Source organism: Elephantulus edwardii, unplaced genomic scaffold, assembly GCF_000299155.1.
Source record: "Elephantulus edwardii isolate Elephantulus edwardi_28Jun2011 unplaced genomic scaffold, EleEdw1.0 scaffold00063, whole genome shotgun sequence".
NCBI classification, from domain to species: Eukaryota; Metazoa; Chordata; class Mammalia; order Macroscelidea; family Macroscelididae; genus Elephantulus; species Elephantulus edwardii.
The window spans coordinates 3,143,157-3,157,738 of record NW_006399813.1 but is presented as its reverse complement, the minus strand read 5'-3'; the positions used below and the strand labels follow the sequence as shown (position 1 = coordinate 3,157,738).

The window sequence follows — 14,582 nt, the reverse complement described above, 5'->3', positions numbered from 1 at the left end:
TTTATTGAGCACTTTCTGTATGCAGTACGCTCAGATTATTTCTCCTAATTCTATACATAATCTGATGCTTTGAAAAGTTAAGCAACACTTTTCTAATAAGAAGTGGTAGAGCCAAGATTGGGGTGCTGATCGCCAAATGGCTGGTGGGTTCTGCTCTCTCTCCTCAGGCAGGTGGGAAGCTGGAGCCTTTTATCTCAGTGTGGCAGGACCACCAGCCTTCCATCCAGTGTGTGACAGGTCCTCTCGTGAACTCACCCTGCCCCTGCCTCTTTTCTTCTCTGATACAACATCACAGAACTCCAGAAGAAGAGATCTTTGGGACCAAGCCTCCCCTCCTTCCCTGTTGCCCATCCCTGGCTTGGCCAGCCTAGCCCCTCCGTGGACCTGCGCACATGTTTGCAGGCGTGCATGCGTGTATTCATGTGTGTGTGTTTGTTTGCCCTGAGTTTTATGTGTCAGTGCACACACCAACCTACGTAAAACCTCTGTTCATTTTAAATCACGGTTGTTTTTCCCACTTTCAGAAATAGCTGCAGGGGAAGGTGGGAAGTAGTCAAATGTAAACAGGAGTGCTGTTCTCCTGCTCAGAGGAGGGTTCCATGTCTCCAGCTGTCCCCTAAACCCAGCATCCTGGGAGGGGAGTGGCATGGTGGGATAAAGGACCCCCTGTGGGCAGGGCAAAGCCCAGCTGAGAGATGACCTACCTGGATGGTGGTAGGAGACATATACCCAGCTTCCTGCAGTTGCGTGGCAAGGAGTCCTCGCCCCAAGAGACAAGAGTGAGCACCTACCCTGCAGGTGCAGCAGTCAGTGTGCCCCGGACCCTCCAGGGGACTGGCACAGCCTCAGGTCACACAAGGAGGTAATGGTGCAAACTCTGGATTGGCGCTGAGTCCTGTCTCCTACAACTTGACAGTCATGTGATTTAAGTCATGTTATTTTACCTCTGCTGGACCTGTTCCTTCATCTATAAACTCAAGAGCTATTACTGTTGTTAGCTGCCATTCAATTGTCTCTAACTCCTAGTGACCCTGTGCCCGCACCATCACTGTGACCTGTCCTTGGTCCCTTGTGACCCAGAGGGTGTTCACTGGCTGGTTCAGAAGTCAATCACCCAACCTTTCTTCACACTCATAGTCTGTCTTAGTCTAAAAGCTCTGCTGAAACCTGTTTGCCATCATAGCAACATATTAGCCTTTACTGACAGACAAGTTGTGACTGTACTATGAGGTGCACAAGCTGGGAATTGAATTTGAGTCTCCTGCATAGGAGGTAAAAAGTCTACCACTGAACCACCACTATCTTCAAACTTGGGGATATTAATACTCACCTCAAAGGCCTATAATCAGGGTTAAATGGGATATGAATCCTGGTATGTGGTGGGTGAGTGTGAGTTTCCCCAATGCCTCATAGTGAGGGAACCACCCAGACCAGATCTCCTTTCCTCTCAGTCAAACTAGCCTGGGAAAGGGGGACAACACAGAGTCAGGCCCCCTTGTTTCTATCTTCAATTCTAGGCCAGAGCTAAACTTAGCTCCAGGGCAATGTAGTCCTGTCTCTGGGATCTGGGCCATAGCATGGATTGGTTTCTCATACCTGGCTTGGATTCTAGGCTCCAGGGGACATGAGCCTCCTGAGGAAAGGGCCTGGGGACCACACAGAGAGAAATTTATACAATAAATACACAGTGGCACCTGCTCATCCAGGTACTCTGTGCTTCGGGTACAACTATAAGCAAGACTGATCCCTCTGGTTGGGGATACCATGTAATATACAGTCAGAGCTGTGACAGGAAGCGGGCAGAATGGGGATTCTAGGAACTGGAAGCAGTTCCCCCAGCAGCCAGGGGGTTTAGGACAGCTTTGGAGAAACTCTATATAACAGACTGATGTTACAGAGCTTTTCCCAACTTTTCTTTGGTAATAAATGTAGAGCTAAGATATGGGTGCTGATATAAGTACCCTGTGAACCAGATGAATCTACTTTAAGGTGTGTGGGTTGTGAGCTAGGGAGGGAGGGATGGAAAGGTGAGAATGGTTGGTAAGTCCATTCCACATCTCTCTGGACTCAGAAAAAAGGCTCTGAAATCTCATCCTTTCTCCTTCCATTGCACACCCACATGCATGTACACACACAGAAATTAAGTCTTGAAAAGCAAGCCACAGTTATCTGGGAGATCATAAGGAGGGGACAGGAGAAGAGATGGCATGTGAGAATAACTTCAACTCAAAAGGGTTGTGCATAGTGAGGTGGGGTAGTAATGAGAGAAGCCAGGAGCAGTGTCTGGGATCAGATCATTGAAGGTCTCACCTACCAGACTGAGGAGCTCAGGCTTCTTATCCCCAGCACCCCTTCCCAGGCAGCTGGAAAATGGGAACCCACTGCCTCTTTGGTAGAGAAGTTGACAAAAACCAAATGTACCCTCACCACAAAAAAGGCCAAGCACATACAGGGCAGAGCCACTCTATACCCAGAGCCAATCTTGGGCTGGGGCTGGGTCCACTGTCCTTCCATCTCCAGTCTACTAATGAGGCTGTCACAGAATCTAGAAGTTCCACTTGTTTCCATATCCTCAACCCCAACCCCACACACACCTCAATTACAGGGGACTGTCTGGAAACTGTCACTTTATTCTCCATTTAACCAGTGAAGCAAGTGCATCTACTTGAAAGCAATAGGGCTAGGGAGGGAGAGGAGAGCAGTGAAAAGGTTTCAGAACCTATTATTCTCCATATTTCTAACTAAGAATAAAAGCTCAGAGGTGGACTAGAACCCCATCCCCTCATCTCTCCTTTCCTCCCAGACAAACAAGTACACACACACCCCCATTCCTCTGAGCTATCCTGGGAGTATCCAATCACTGCCTCCCTAGCAGATTTTAGAAAGGACACTAAGACCTCAAGGCCATACGACAGACTCCACAAGCCCTGGGTCAGGACCTGTCCTCCCCCTCTCCCAGTTTTTGGCCTCTTGAGAGAACAGGAGAGATGAGAGAAAGGAGTAGATCTGCTTCTCCACCATTTCTAATTCAGATCCTTTCTTCCAGGGCTGCTCCTATGGGGCATGGAAACAAGTGAGCAGGCCCACACGGTGGACAAGGATGAAGACCTGCATCCACGAGGATGAGAAGCAATTCCCGCCCACCCTGCCTAGGATGACCACCCTGGGAGAATCCTTCCCCAGGCCCTGGCAGGGCTGCTGACCCCCAGCCTGCAAAACACCCTAAGACCCCCGTGGATGGTTCCCCGCCCTGCAGCTCCACCATGCGGCTCCTCGTGGTGCCCCTCCTGCTAGCTTGGGTGGCTGGCGCAGCGGCCGCTGTGCCTGTGGTCCCCTGGCGGGTGCCCTGCCCCCCTCGGTGTGCCTGCCAGATCCGGCCCTGGTACACGCCGCGCTCGTCCTACCGCGAGGCCACCACCGTGGACTGCAACGACCTCTTCCTGACGGCGGTGCCCCCCGCGCTCCCTGCAGGCACGCAGACCCTGCTCCTGCAGAGCAACAGCATCGTCCGTGTGGACCAGAGCGAGCTCAGCTACCTGGCCAACTTGACCGAGCTGGATCTGTCCCAGAACAGCTTTTCGGACGCCCGAGACTGTGACTTCCTGGCCCTGCCGCAGCTGCTGAGCCTGCACCTGGAGGAGAACCAGCTGACCCGGCTGGAGGACCACAGCTTCGCAGGCCTGAGCAGCCTGCAGGAGCTCTATCTCAACCACAACCAGCTCTACCGGATCGCGCCCAGGGCCTTCGCCGGCCTCGGCAACCTTCTCCGGCTGCACCTCAACTCCAACCTGCTGAGGGCCATCGACAGCCGCTGGTTCGAGATGCTGCCCAACCTGGAGATCCTCATGATCGGCGGTAACAAGGTGGACGCCATCTTGGACATGAATTTCCGGCCTCTCGCCAGCCTGCGCAGCCTCGTGCTCGCCGGCATGAACCTGCGCGAGATCTCCGACTACGCCCTGGAGGGGCTGCAGAGCCTGGAGAGCCTCTCCTTCTACGACAACCAGCTGGGCCGTGTGCCCAAGCGGGCGCTGGCGCAGGTGCCCGGGCTCAAGTTCCTGGACCTGAACAAGAACCCTCTGCAGCGCGTGGGACCCGGGGACTTCGCCAACATGCTGCACCTCAAGGAGCTGGGGCTCAACAACATGGAGGAGCTGGTCTCCATTGACAAGTTAGCCCTGGTTAACCTCCCCGAGCTGACCAAGCTGGACATCACGAACAACCCCCGGCTGTCCTTCATCCACCCCCGCGCCTTCCACCATCTGCCCCAGATGGAGACACTCATGCTCAACAACAATGCTCTCAGTGCCTTGCACCAGCAGACGGTGGAGTCCCTGCCCAACCTGCAGGAGGTGGGTCTCCACGGCAACCCCATCCGCTGCGACTGTGTCATCCGCTGGGCCAACGCCACGGGCACCCGGGTCCGCTTCATCGAGCCGCAGTCCACGTTGTGTGCAGAGCCGCCAGACCTCCAGCGCCGGCCTGTCCGAGAGGTGCCCTTCCGGGAGATGACCGACCACTGTCTGCCCCTCATCTCCCCGCGCAGCTTCCCCGCCAGCCTGCAGGTGGCCAGCGGCGAGAGCCTGGTGCTGCACTGCCGGGCACTGGCCGAACCGGAGCCTGAGATCTACTGGGTCACCCCGGCCGGGGTTCGGCTGACAGCCGCGCGCGCGGGGAGGAGGTACCGGGTGTACCCCGAGGGGACGCTGGAGCTGCGCAGGGTGACGCCAGAAGAGGCGGGGCTGTACACCTGCGTGGCCCAGAACCTGGTGGGGGCCGACACGAAGACGGTCAGCGTGGTGGTGGGACGGGCTCGCCTTCAGAGAGACAGGGATGAGGAATGGGGGCTGGAGCTGCGGGTGCAGGAGACGCACCCCTACCACATCCTGCTCAGCTGGGTCCCACCACCCAACACAGTCTCCACCAACCTCACTTGGTCCAGCGCCTCCTCCCTCCGGGACCGGGGGGCTGCGGCTCTGGCCCGCTTGCCCCGGGACACCCACAGCTACAACATCACCCGCCTCCTTCAGGCCACTGAGTACTGGGCCTGTCTGCAAGTGGCTTTTGCTGATGCCCACACCCAGTTGGCCTGTGTATGGGCCAGGACTAAGGAGGCCACTCCTTGCCACAGAGCCTTAGGGGACCGTCCTGGGCTCATAGCCATCCTGGCTCTTGCCATCCTCCTGCTGGCAGCTGGGCTGGTGACCCACCTTGGCACAGGCCAGCCCAAGGAAGAGCTGGGCAGGCGGCCCCTCCTTCCAGCCTGGGCGTTTTGGGGCTGGAGTGGCCCTACTGTCCGCGTGGTGTCTGCACCTGTTGTCCTGCCCTGGAATCCAGGGAGGAAGCTGTCGAGACCCTCAGATGGGGAGATGCTGTTGCCACCATTGTCTCAGAACTCGTGAAGCTCACTCAGCCCGCTCTCAACAGCAGAGCAAGGACTGGAACGAACCACCTTTCGCTGGAAGGGAAGCAGTCAGGGCCTGATGCCTCATCGGGAGAGTGATGAGAACAGCTGGGGTCTGGCAAATGAGCCAGCACAAGCAGAGCAGTGTAACCCCCCGGGAATGCTCCTGCAGTCTCTCAGACATTTCCCTGGCTTTCGGGGGCCTCCTCTGCTGCCCCCTTAGGAGCACCTCCAAGCAAGAAGACGGACTCTGGTGGCGCCTCCCGCCTCCCTGTTTTCTGTGTACCCAGAGGCTGCTGTCCTCAGCTTGGATGTCCCCTACCTGTGCCCCACACCCTTGGCCCACAGGATGCACCCCCAGTTCTCTGTACAGTCTCCGTTGCTTGCTCATTCCCTGTCTGGGCAAGGGCTGGATGAGGAGGTGGCCTCTTCTTCCCACTCGGAGGACCACTCTCGAAGTGGAAGTCACCCCCAGCCAGAGCTGAAGGACATCCGTGGAGAGGGCTGCCCAGGCATGTGGAGTCTCGGCACCCAGACTCGGCACACCGCTGAGGCTGACTTTCTATAGGCAATTTTGTACCTTTGTGGAGAAATGTGTCACCTCCCCCCCAACCCAATTCTCTCTTTTCTCCTGTTTTGTAAAAAATAAATGATAACAATAATAAGGGGGGAAAGAAATGAAAGGAGAATAATCCTTTGAAAATTGAGTCTAGCTCTAGCGTTGTCTGCTCTAGAATCTGTTTAAAGCTCAAAGGCTAGCAGTGGGAGAGGGGCTGGGATGCGATGAGAGGAGGGAATGGGGAAAGAAGGGGCAGTTTTTCCTTTTGGTTCTGAATTCTGGCCTGACAGGTGCCTGTGGGCCTGCTCCCAGCTCCCCAGAGAGTGTGGTGACCAAGCAGGAGAGCTAGGGAAGGAGGGAGGGATAAAGCCAGAGAGGCTGCCAGTGGCTAAAAAGGAGGAAGAGCATGCAGGAGGCAGAGATAAGCATGAGGGGGAAACGGGGGAAAAAGATGGAGAGTGGAAATTTCCATCACCAAACCTTGTCACCCCTTCTTCTCTGATAAGCAATTAAAATTGCAAATGCAACATGCCAGTGCATAGGAAGCACTTCCCAGCCTCCTTCTAATTAAACAAACCCAAGAGGCAGAGTCATGCAGAGAATTGTAAATCATCTAGACAGCGCAAACTTTGACTGTATGGGGCAGGAGCCAGGGCTTAAGGTGATGGAGGGTTTGGGAAGGGGATGAGCTGTGGGATAAAGAAATAGCTGCATTTATCTTTCTGTTCCATTTTGGTATAATTTGCAATGAGACTGGTTTGTTTATTTTCAGGGTTGTTGTGTTTTGGGGTTTTTTTTTTTAATCGATTGACTTCCTAGGGCCAAATGTGAACAGGAACATCTGTTGGAAAGCCAGTACAGCCAGGGGCTTCTGGGCTGGCCTAAGAGGTGGGGGTGCCAGAGCCCAAGGACTGGGCACGGCCTTGTGCTCAGAAAACGATGGGTTTCCTAAAACAGAAAAGTAAAAGCAATCCCTGGAGTTGAGGAGCCCCCTCCTTTACAGGACACGTTTGGCAGACCTGATGGAGGCCGGCTCAGAACCAGCAGTGGTGCTGCAAATATGCATATAGACCAGGGCCTGGGCCGGAGCCTGGGGAACCTGGAAATAGCTCTCACCCAAAGCCATGCAATGATGCTCTGCTCTTAATGAGCCACAGAGAGCAGGCTTCTCTGAAGACAGGCAGCAAAGAGCCAGGCGAGGAGCTTCTGGGAAAGGCTGCTGCTTCCTGTTCTTTGCCATCATGTAGTTGATTCCAACTCACTGTTCCTGGCGGTGGTAGGTACCGTTGAGTCCAACTCAGCGACTCTACAAACAACTGAGAGAACCTTGCCCTATCCTGCGCCACCCTCACAGTCACCACGTTCAAGTCCATAGTTGTAGTCCAACTCGTTGTTGTTGTTGTTGTTAGGTGCCATAGAATTGAGTACACCTCATAGCGACCCCATGAAGAACAGATCTGAACCCTGTCCTATCCTGTGCTGCCCTTATCACGTCTGACATACTCCCCCATTGCTGCAGTCACTGTCAACCCACCTGGTTGAGGATCTTCCTCTCTTTTGCTGTCTGTCCCTCCACCTTCCCAAGTATAGTGTCCCTCTCCAAAGAATAGCCTTTCCTAGCAACATGTCCAAAGTACGTGCGATGACCCTTTGTCATTGCCTCCCAGGAGCACTATGGCTGCACCTTCTCCAACACATATTTGCTTGTTCTTTTGGCAGTCCACAGGATCATCGGCACTGTTCCCCAACATGACAATTTAAAGGCAGTTCTGTCATCCTTAGTCATTGTCCAGCTCTCAGATGTATAGCAAGGCACTGAAAAGACTATGGCCTGAATCAGGCACACCTTAGTCCTCAAACTAATATCATTGCTCCTCAGTAATTTGGAGAGTCCCCGACTATAGACTTTCCCAGTGCAATACATCTCCTGATCTGACAGCTAGTATCCAGTGTATTGATTGTGGATCCAAGTAAGATGAAGTCCTAGACAGTCTCAATCTTTTTCTCAACCTATTATGAGGTTACCTGTCAGTCCAGTGGCAAAGAGTTTCATTTTGTTACATTGAGATTCAATCTATATTGAAGGCTACAGTGTTTGATCTTCTGCAGAAGATCTGCCAGAGGAGTCCTCCATGGTAGACAGGTTTTAGTGGTGCTCCCAGATTAAGACAGACTAGGAAGAAGGATTGGCCATCCACTTCTGAAATAACAAGCTTCTGAGAAATCAAGGTCATGGTTACCCTGAAAAACCAGCACCGAACTCACTGCTGTTGAATTGACTCTAGCCCATGGGTCCCCTCCAGGGGGTGTCTGAGGTGGTAATCTTTACAGGAGAAGCTTTTTACTCAGAGCTACTGGTGGGTTCGAACCGTCAGAGAGGCTCAACTTTTGAGTTAGCAGTGCACCTCCCTGTGAACCATGCCACCAGATCTCCCGTTCCTCCTTCCCAGGGCAAACAAACCAGGTGCCCTTGAAATGCAACCTCATGTGTAACCGAGTAGAACTAGGCTCCATAGAAGTTGACAGCCAGGCCTTTCTTCCGAGACACCCGTGAATGGGCTCAAACTTCCAATTTTTGCATTAGCTGCTGAGCACACCCAGAAACTTCCCCTCGGGTGAGGGAGCCTCAAACTGGCCCACATCAGAGAATCATTTGGGAGCTACCTAAACACAGATGGCTGGTCTCACGCCCAGAGTTGCTGACCTACTAAATCTGGGTGGGAGCCGAGCACTGCATTTCTAACGGGCGTCCAGAGCTGTTGCTCTGGGAGAGCACTGTGCATCTGCAGCAGCTACAATTTTTCACTTCCGTCTTCTGCTCTAGGTTTTTTTTGTGTTTTGTTTTGTTTTGTTTTGTTTTGTTTTAAAAGACAGCAATAAAGTTATGTCTTCAGATGAGAATTGAAGGAGCTGAGGGATGGGCAGCGCGTTCTTCTATCCAGCTAGTGAACTGCACAGCCCCGTTATAAAATGATTGCCTCCTGCCCTGATTTCTAAGGGCCTTACCACCACTGCCATTGAGCCAATGCCCACTCATGTAACCTGGACATCCTGGCTTGTCTTTCTCCTGCAGAACAGTGGATGGGTTTGAACCACCAACCTTTTGGCTAACTCACAGCCCAATGCCTCACAGCAAGCTCTATTGCTGGATGTTCTTTGCTATTGGCGTGTTAAGTCCTTTTAGGGGAGGAGGATAGAAATAGCAAAAGGACACACGTGCTCCTTTTGCCCCTCCTGATACACAAGAGACACTCAGGCCTCATGGGATTTCCTTGGGGGTGCTGGGATCATCACAGCCACTTCCAGTATCTCCAGCTGGGACTTCACTGAAGCCATTGAAGGGAGCGCTCATCCTCCACTATCAATAGGCTTGGTGGGGAAGAAACAGGACAGGGCCCGAGAGGATCATAGGAAACAAGGCAGAAGTTAGTGCCTCTCCTTCTCTCCAGTAGCCTCCTTTCTTGGCTGGCCCACACAGAATCCAAGTGCTCTCCCTTAAAGAAGCGCCCACAGTGCCTGCAAGGACTGGTGGAGCGTCCATCTCTGTTTCTGCTGTCGCTCCAGAATCTCCCTAAGAGGCCTCCATTGATCAATAGCAACCAGAACAGTGACGCTCATTGGCTCTCACCTCTGTTCCTCGGTGCTGTTGTAACAAATGAAATAAAGAACAGACAAGTATTTCCTGACCATTCTGGAGGCTAGACATCCAGATCGGGACCTGGGCCATGTCAATTCCTTCTTTGTCAGGACCTCTGAGGATTGGAGAGATGCACATATGTGACCTGCCATCCACTGTGTGTCCCTCTGTATCGAATCAGTCAGATTGCTGTATATGGTCGAGTCAGGACAGGCCTACAGCAGACCCATCAGCTGGTTTTCAAAGGCAGTAAGTCACATGGGAGGAGATTGCCCATCTTTATCCACAGAGCAGCTGACAGATTTGAACCACATGCCTTTGTGTTGGCAGCGCAATGCCACTATTGTGATCTCATTAATACAGCAAAGAAAATCATAACCCAAACATAAGTATAGGGGTTAAGATTCCAACACACGTTTTGGGGGGCCATGGCTCAATCTGATGGATATAGAGGACCCAGAGCCTTAGATGCCTCTGGCTCACACCACTTTCATGTGTGCCTAAGATTGGCCAGGAAGAGTGGCCTGACCCCAGCTTTGCCGCGTTGTCCCAAACCCCAGGCCCCATCTCTTGGCCCATCTTCATCTTCCTCAGATGTCTCAGTTACAGTCAGGACATCTCCAGAGAGTGATTGGATGCCATGAGCCTTTGGGAACAGGGAGGCTGCCCAACCATTAGCTGTGGGTTTCTGGCGTCCAGTCTCCATGTACCAAGATACTATATGCTTTGTTGTTCGCAGCTGCTGAGTCCTTGTTGGAGATGGAGCACCAGAGGAAGAGTTAATGGTGGGGATTTAATCTGGCTTCCAACTGAATCTCCAGATCCTCCACATCTCAGTCACCCCCAGAGAAGTGAGGCAAAGTGGGGACGGGAAGGGGGCTGTCATGGTTGAGTGCCAAAACGCCAAGTTAAATTCATAGTGACCCCATGTGACAAAGTAGAAGTGCCCCATAGGGTTTTATAGGCTACAGTCTTTACAGGAGCAGACCAGCAAGTCTTTTTCCCCAAAGAGCTACTGAGTGGGTTTGAACCGGCAAACTAACCAATAGTGAGCAATCTCTTAACTGTTGGACGCCCAGGGTTTCTCAGATATTGCAGCAGGGACACAGCCAGTTAAAGGAAGAAGGTAGATGAGACACTTTAAAGGTTGCTGTTTCCCAGAATAACTGAGAATAACTTAGCAAACAGAAGGAAGTAGCCTTTCCCTAGGCACAGGGAGAGCTGGACATGTTGGTCAGGAGTTTTGTCCAGGACAGACTACAGCGGGGCTGCTTCCTGCCCTTGTTCCAGCTCTCAATACATATTAACACAGTCTGAGGAAGTTATACAAATGTTCAGGTCTTCAGTTCATAGGGTCGCTTTGAGTCATCTATGACTCGACGGCACTTAACAACAACAAGGAGTTATCTAGGCTCCAGTAGCCTAGTGGTAAGTAGTTGCACTGCAATCCCAAAGGCACAGGTTCAAATCCACCAGCTTCTCTGCAGGAGGATGAGTCATTTCCTCCTGTGCAATTTACTGCTTGAAAACCCCCTGCAGGGTCAGTTATAAGTTGTTTCTAATTCAATGGCAAACAACAACAACGTGTCTGAGAGCCCTGGTGGTGTCATTTTCAAGAACTGGGCTCCTAACTGAAAAGTTACTGGTTCAAACCTACCAGCTATTCCACAGGATAAACCAGCAGCAGTGTTTCTTTAAAGGTGGAAACCCTGTGGGTCTGATCGACTCTGTCCCTCAGGGTGACTATAAGGCGGAATCAACTCCGTGACAGCATGTTTGGTTAGTGCTTTATATTATGTCTGGAGTCTGCTTTCACACTAGACAAAGAGTGTGGACAGCTGAACCTGCCAGGCTTAACAAAGCAGCTATTAAGCCTGGTCTCTACATATAGAATCACTTTTTAAAAAATCCTAAATAATTACTATGGACTGCTAAAAGAACATACAGGTCTGTCCTAGAGAGAGTGAAACCAAGCTGCTCATTGGAGGCAAGGATTTTGAAGCTCTGTCACCTACTTTGGGCATGTTGCCAAGAGGGACCAGTCCTTGGAGAAGGACATCAGGCTTGGAAGGGTGGAGGGTCAGCTCAGGAGAGGAAGACCCCAGATGAGACGGATTGACACAGTGACTGAGGTAATGGGCATAGGTGTGTCAGAGACAGTGAGACTGGCTCAAGACAGGACAGGGTTCAGAGCTATTGTACACAGGGTCATTATGAGTCACAGTCGACTCAATAGCACATAATAACAAATAAAATATTTCTGTTAACTGTTCTTACTTTGGACCTCGGTTTTGAGCACCCGGCCTTTCTCCTCCTGGGCTCATGCTGATGACAGGCTTCGTCCTGCCCCCGGCATCCTCATCCACAGCACACGTGGATCACAGAGCAGGCCTGGGCTCACAGCTCTGTGCTCCCGGTCACCGCCTATGCCAGCCTGATGCTGGTCCAGGAAGCCATGAGTCTGGGCTTAGTTGCCCAGGCAGCTGGACCAGCCCCCGAACGCACCAGCCTGCGTCTTACGTTTCTGCGTTCTGTTGAGAGAATTGTCAAAGGAGATGTGGGAGAAGGGACTGGAGCCTTGCTACCGTGGCGCTCCTGGGAGTTAGCAGTCTAGTCACCTCATGGCAAAAAAATAAATGAGGCTGCTGGTCAAGGGGAGGGTGGCCACCCTGGGCCCGATTACCTGCGACTCTGCCAGTCTTTCCACAGAAAATCCCATGCTTTGGGAACCCTGTCTGTCCTGGGTAATGATAGCTGTTACCCCGGTCTCAGGAACTCTTTCTAACTACACCATGCCATCGTCTTTCCTCCTCTCCTTCCACCCCGCTAAGCAACAGATAGTCGATGAGCATGTCCAGGTGGTAGAAATCACTCTAGGAACTGGGGATATGGATAAAAATGGACCAGTGAGTGGCCTGTCATCTTAGCGAGAAGAGGACGTTGATAAGCAGGGCAAAAAACCTGAAAGTGTGTGCTTTATGGTAAGGTGGGGGAAAATGAGGCAGGACACAATATAGGTTGTTGTTGTTATGTGCCATCGAGTCGCTTGCGACTCATAGCGACCCTTTGTATGACAGCTCTAAATGCTGTTCTATCCTGTGCCAACCTCACCGTGTCAAACACACTTATTCCCACTGCTCCAGTCACAGAATCGATCCATCTCATCAAAGGTCTTCCTCTCCTTCGCCACCCCTCCACTCTGCCAAACATGATGACCCTCTCCAAGGACCAGTCCCTCCTTGCAACATGCCCAAAATATGTCAGACGAAGCTTCAGAATCCTTGACTCCAAGGAACACTCTGGCTTCACCCTCTCCAAGACAAACCTGTTTGTTCTCCTAGCAGTCCATGGTATATTCAACACTCTTCTCCAGCACCACAGCTCAAAGGCATCAATCCTCTTTCTATCAGCCCTATTCACTGTCCAACTCTCTGATGCATAGCACGTAATTGTGAAGACTATAGCCTGGATCAGGCGCACCTTAGTCTCCAGCCTGACATTGTTGCTCTTCAGTACTCTTGAGAGGTCCCTCACAGCCGACTTTCCCAATGCAATTCATCTCCTGATTTCCTGGCTGCTGTTACCAAGAATGTTGACTGTGGAGCCAAGTAAATTAAAACTGTTAACTATCTCAATCTCTTCACCATCCATATTGATGCTGCCAATTGGCCCAGTGATGAGAATCTTTGTTTTCTTGACATTTAGCTTCAGTCCATATAGGAGGCTGTAGTCCTTGATCTTCTGCAGCAAGAGCCTCAGGTCCTCCTCAGTTTCAGCAAGCAGGGTTGTGTCATCTGCATAATGCAGGTTGTTACTGATTCTTCCACCAATCCTGATGCCACATTCCTCTTCGTATAGCCCAGCGTCTCGGATGATCTGTTCTGCATAGGAGTGCTTTAGAACGGTTTCCTTCTCAGTCATTTGACCACAGACCTGAGGGAACGGGCCAGGCAGCTGTCCAGGGGGAGGAGTGACAGGCAAAGAGAACTGCAAGGGCAAAGGTCAAGGGCGGTTGGAGCTGAAGGAGCAGCAGGGGGCATGAAATCAGGGTGATGGTGTTAGGCCTTACTGGCCACTGCTAGGATTTGTCTTTAGGTCTTTTAATAAGAGTGGGGACCACTGGAGGGTTCTGAGCCAAAAGAAGGCAAGCTGGAGGTTTAGGAGGATCAATAAGGTTGCTAAACTAGAACTTGACAGTGGTGCCTAAGCACAGAAGCAGAGAGGCCAGTGAGGGATAAGACGTACAGACGCTCAGTTTCATAATCTCCCCTAGAACATTCCCAAGAGTGGACATTAAATGCACCCTCATGTTTCCTAAGTCTGTCCTTCCCCTATTTTTGAAAACTGAGACCACGCTGACTCTTGCAGGCATCAAATCCCCATCCCTTTCCAAGGATGCTTCTCACAAATAGCTCGTATTGGTCACAGCTCCAGTATCACGTCTGTAAATTCTGCCAGTGCTCTGCCTTCTAAGGGAGAGATGAGAACTCCTCTAAGATCATGAGGAGTGATCTCGAGTGGCTTTCAGTTCCATCTTTGCGCTGTGTGTGATTCTAGAGAAGAGTCAGCAGGGATGTGAGTGAGGCGCTGCCCTGTCTTCCTCTGTCAAGAACACATGAGATTGCTGGAGCAGGACGCCTACCTTCCTTGTTGATGATGCCACCGCAGAGCTCCGTGTTCCTGTGGGTTTCACAAATCTCGGATCAACCTGTCCTTTCATCTTCCTGATGACGTTTTTATCTGCTGTGCTGTTAAGAGAGTCTCTGTATTTTTTTTTTTTTTTTGTAATGTGGTAGTAATAATGGTTGGGATCTTGTTGGAGCGAATGGTAACAATGCTAGAGAAAACCTTCATGGGTACTGAAGCCAAACCAGCCACTGAAGACTCTGGAGGGTGGCTCTACTCTCACATATAGGGGCCACCTTGAGCTGGAGTCAGCCTGATGGCAATGAGTAAGGCGTGGCTGCCATGGATAGAGCATC

At 51.8% G+C, this 14,582-nt stretch overlaps 1 protein-coding gene across 1 annotated transcript; it reads left to right on the top strand.

Annotated features, from left to right (window-relative positions):
- The first annotated feature begins 3,050 nt into the window (after nucleotides 1–3,050).
- Nucleotides 3,051–5,402, top strand: LRRN2 (leucine rich repeat neuronal 2). The gene has a single exon (XM_006887904.1). It carries the CDS (start codon nucleotides 3,264–3,266, stop codon nucleotides 5,400–5,402), a length of 2,139 nt encoding a protein of 712 aa, XP_006887966.1. The 5' UTR covers nucleotides 3,051–3,263.
- Nucleotides 5,403–14,582: the final 9,180 nt, after the last annotated feature.

Bases quoted from the DNA above. Each gene is read 5' to 3' on its own strand.
- LRRN2 (XM_006887904.1), top strand. From the start codon at position 3,264: ATGCGGCTCCTCGTGGTGCCCCTCCTGCTAGCTTGGGTGGCTGGCGCA.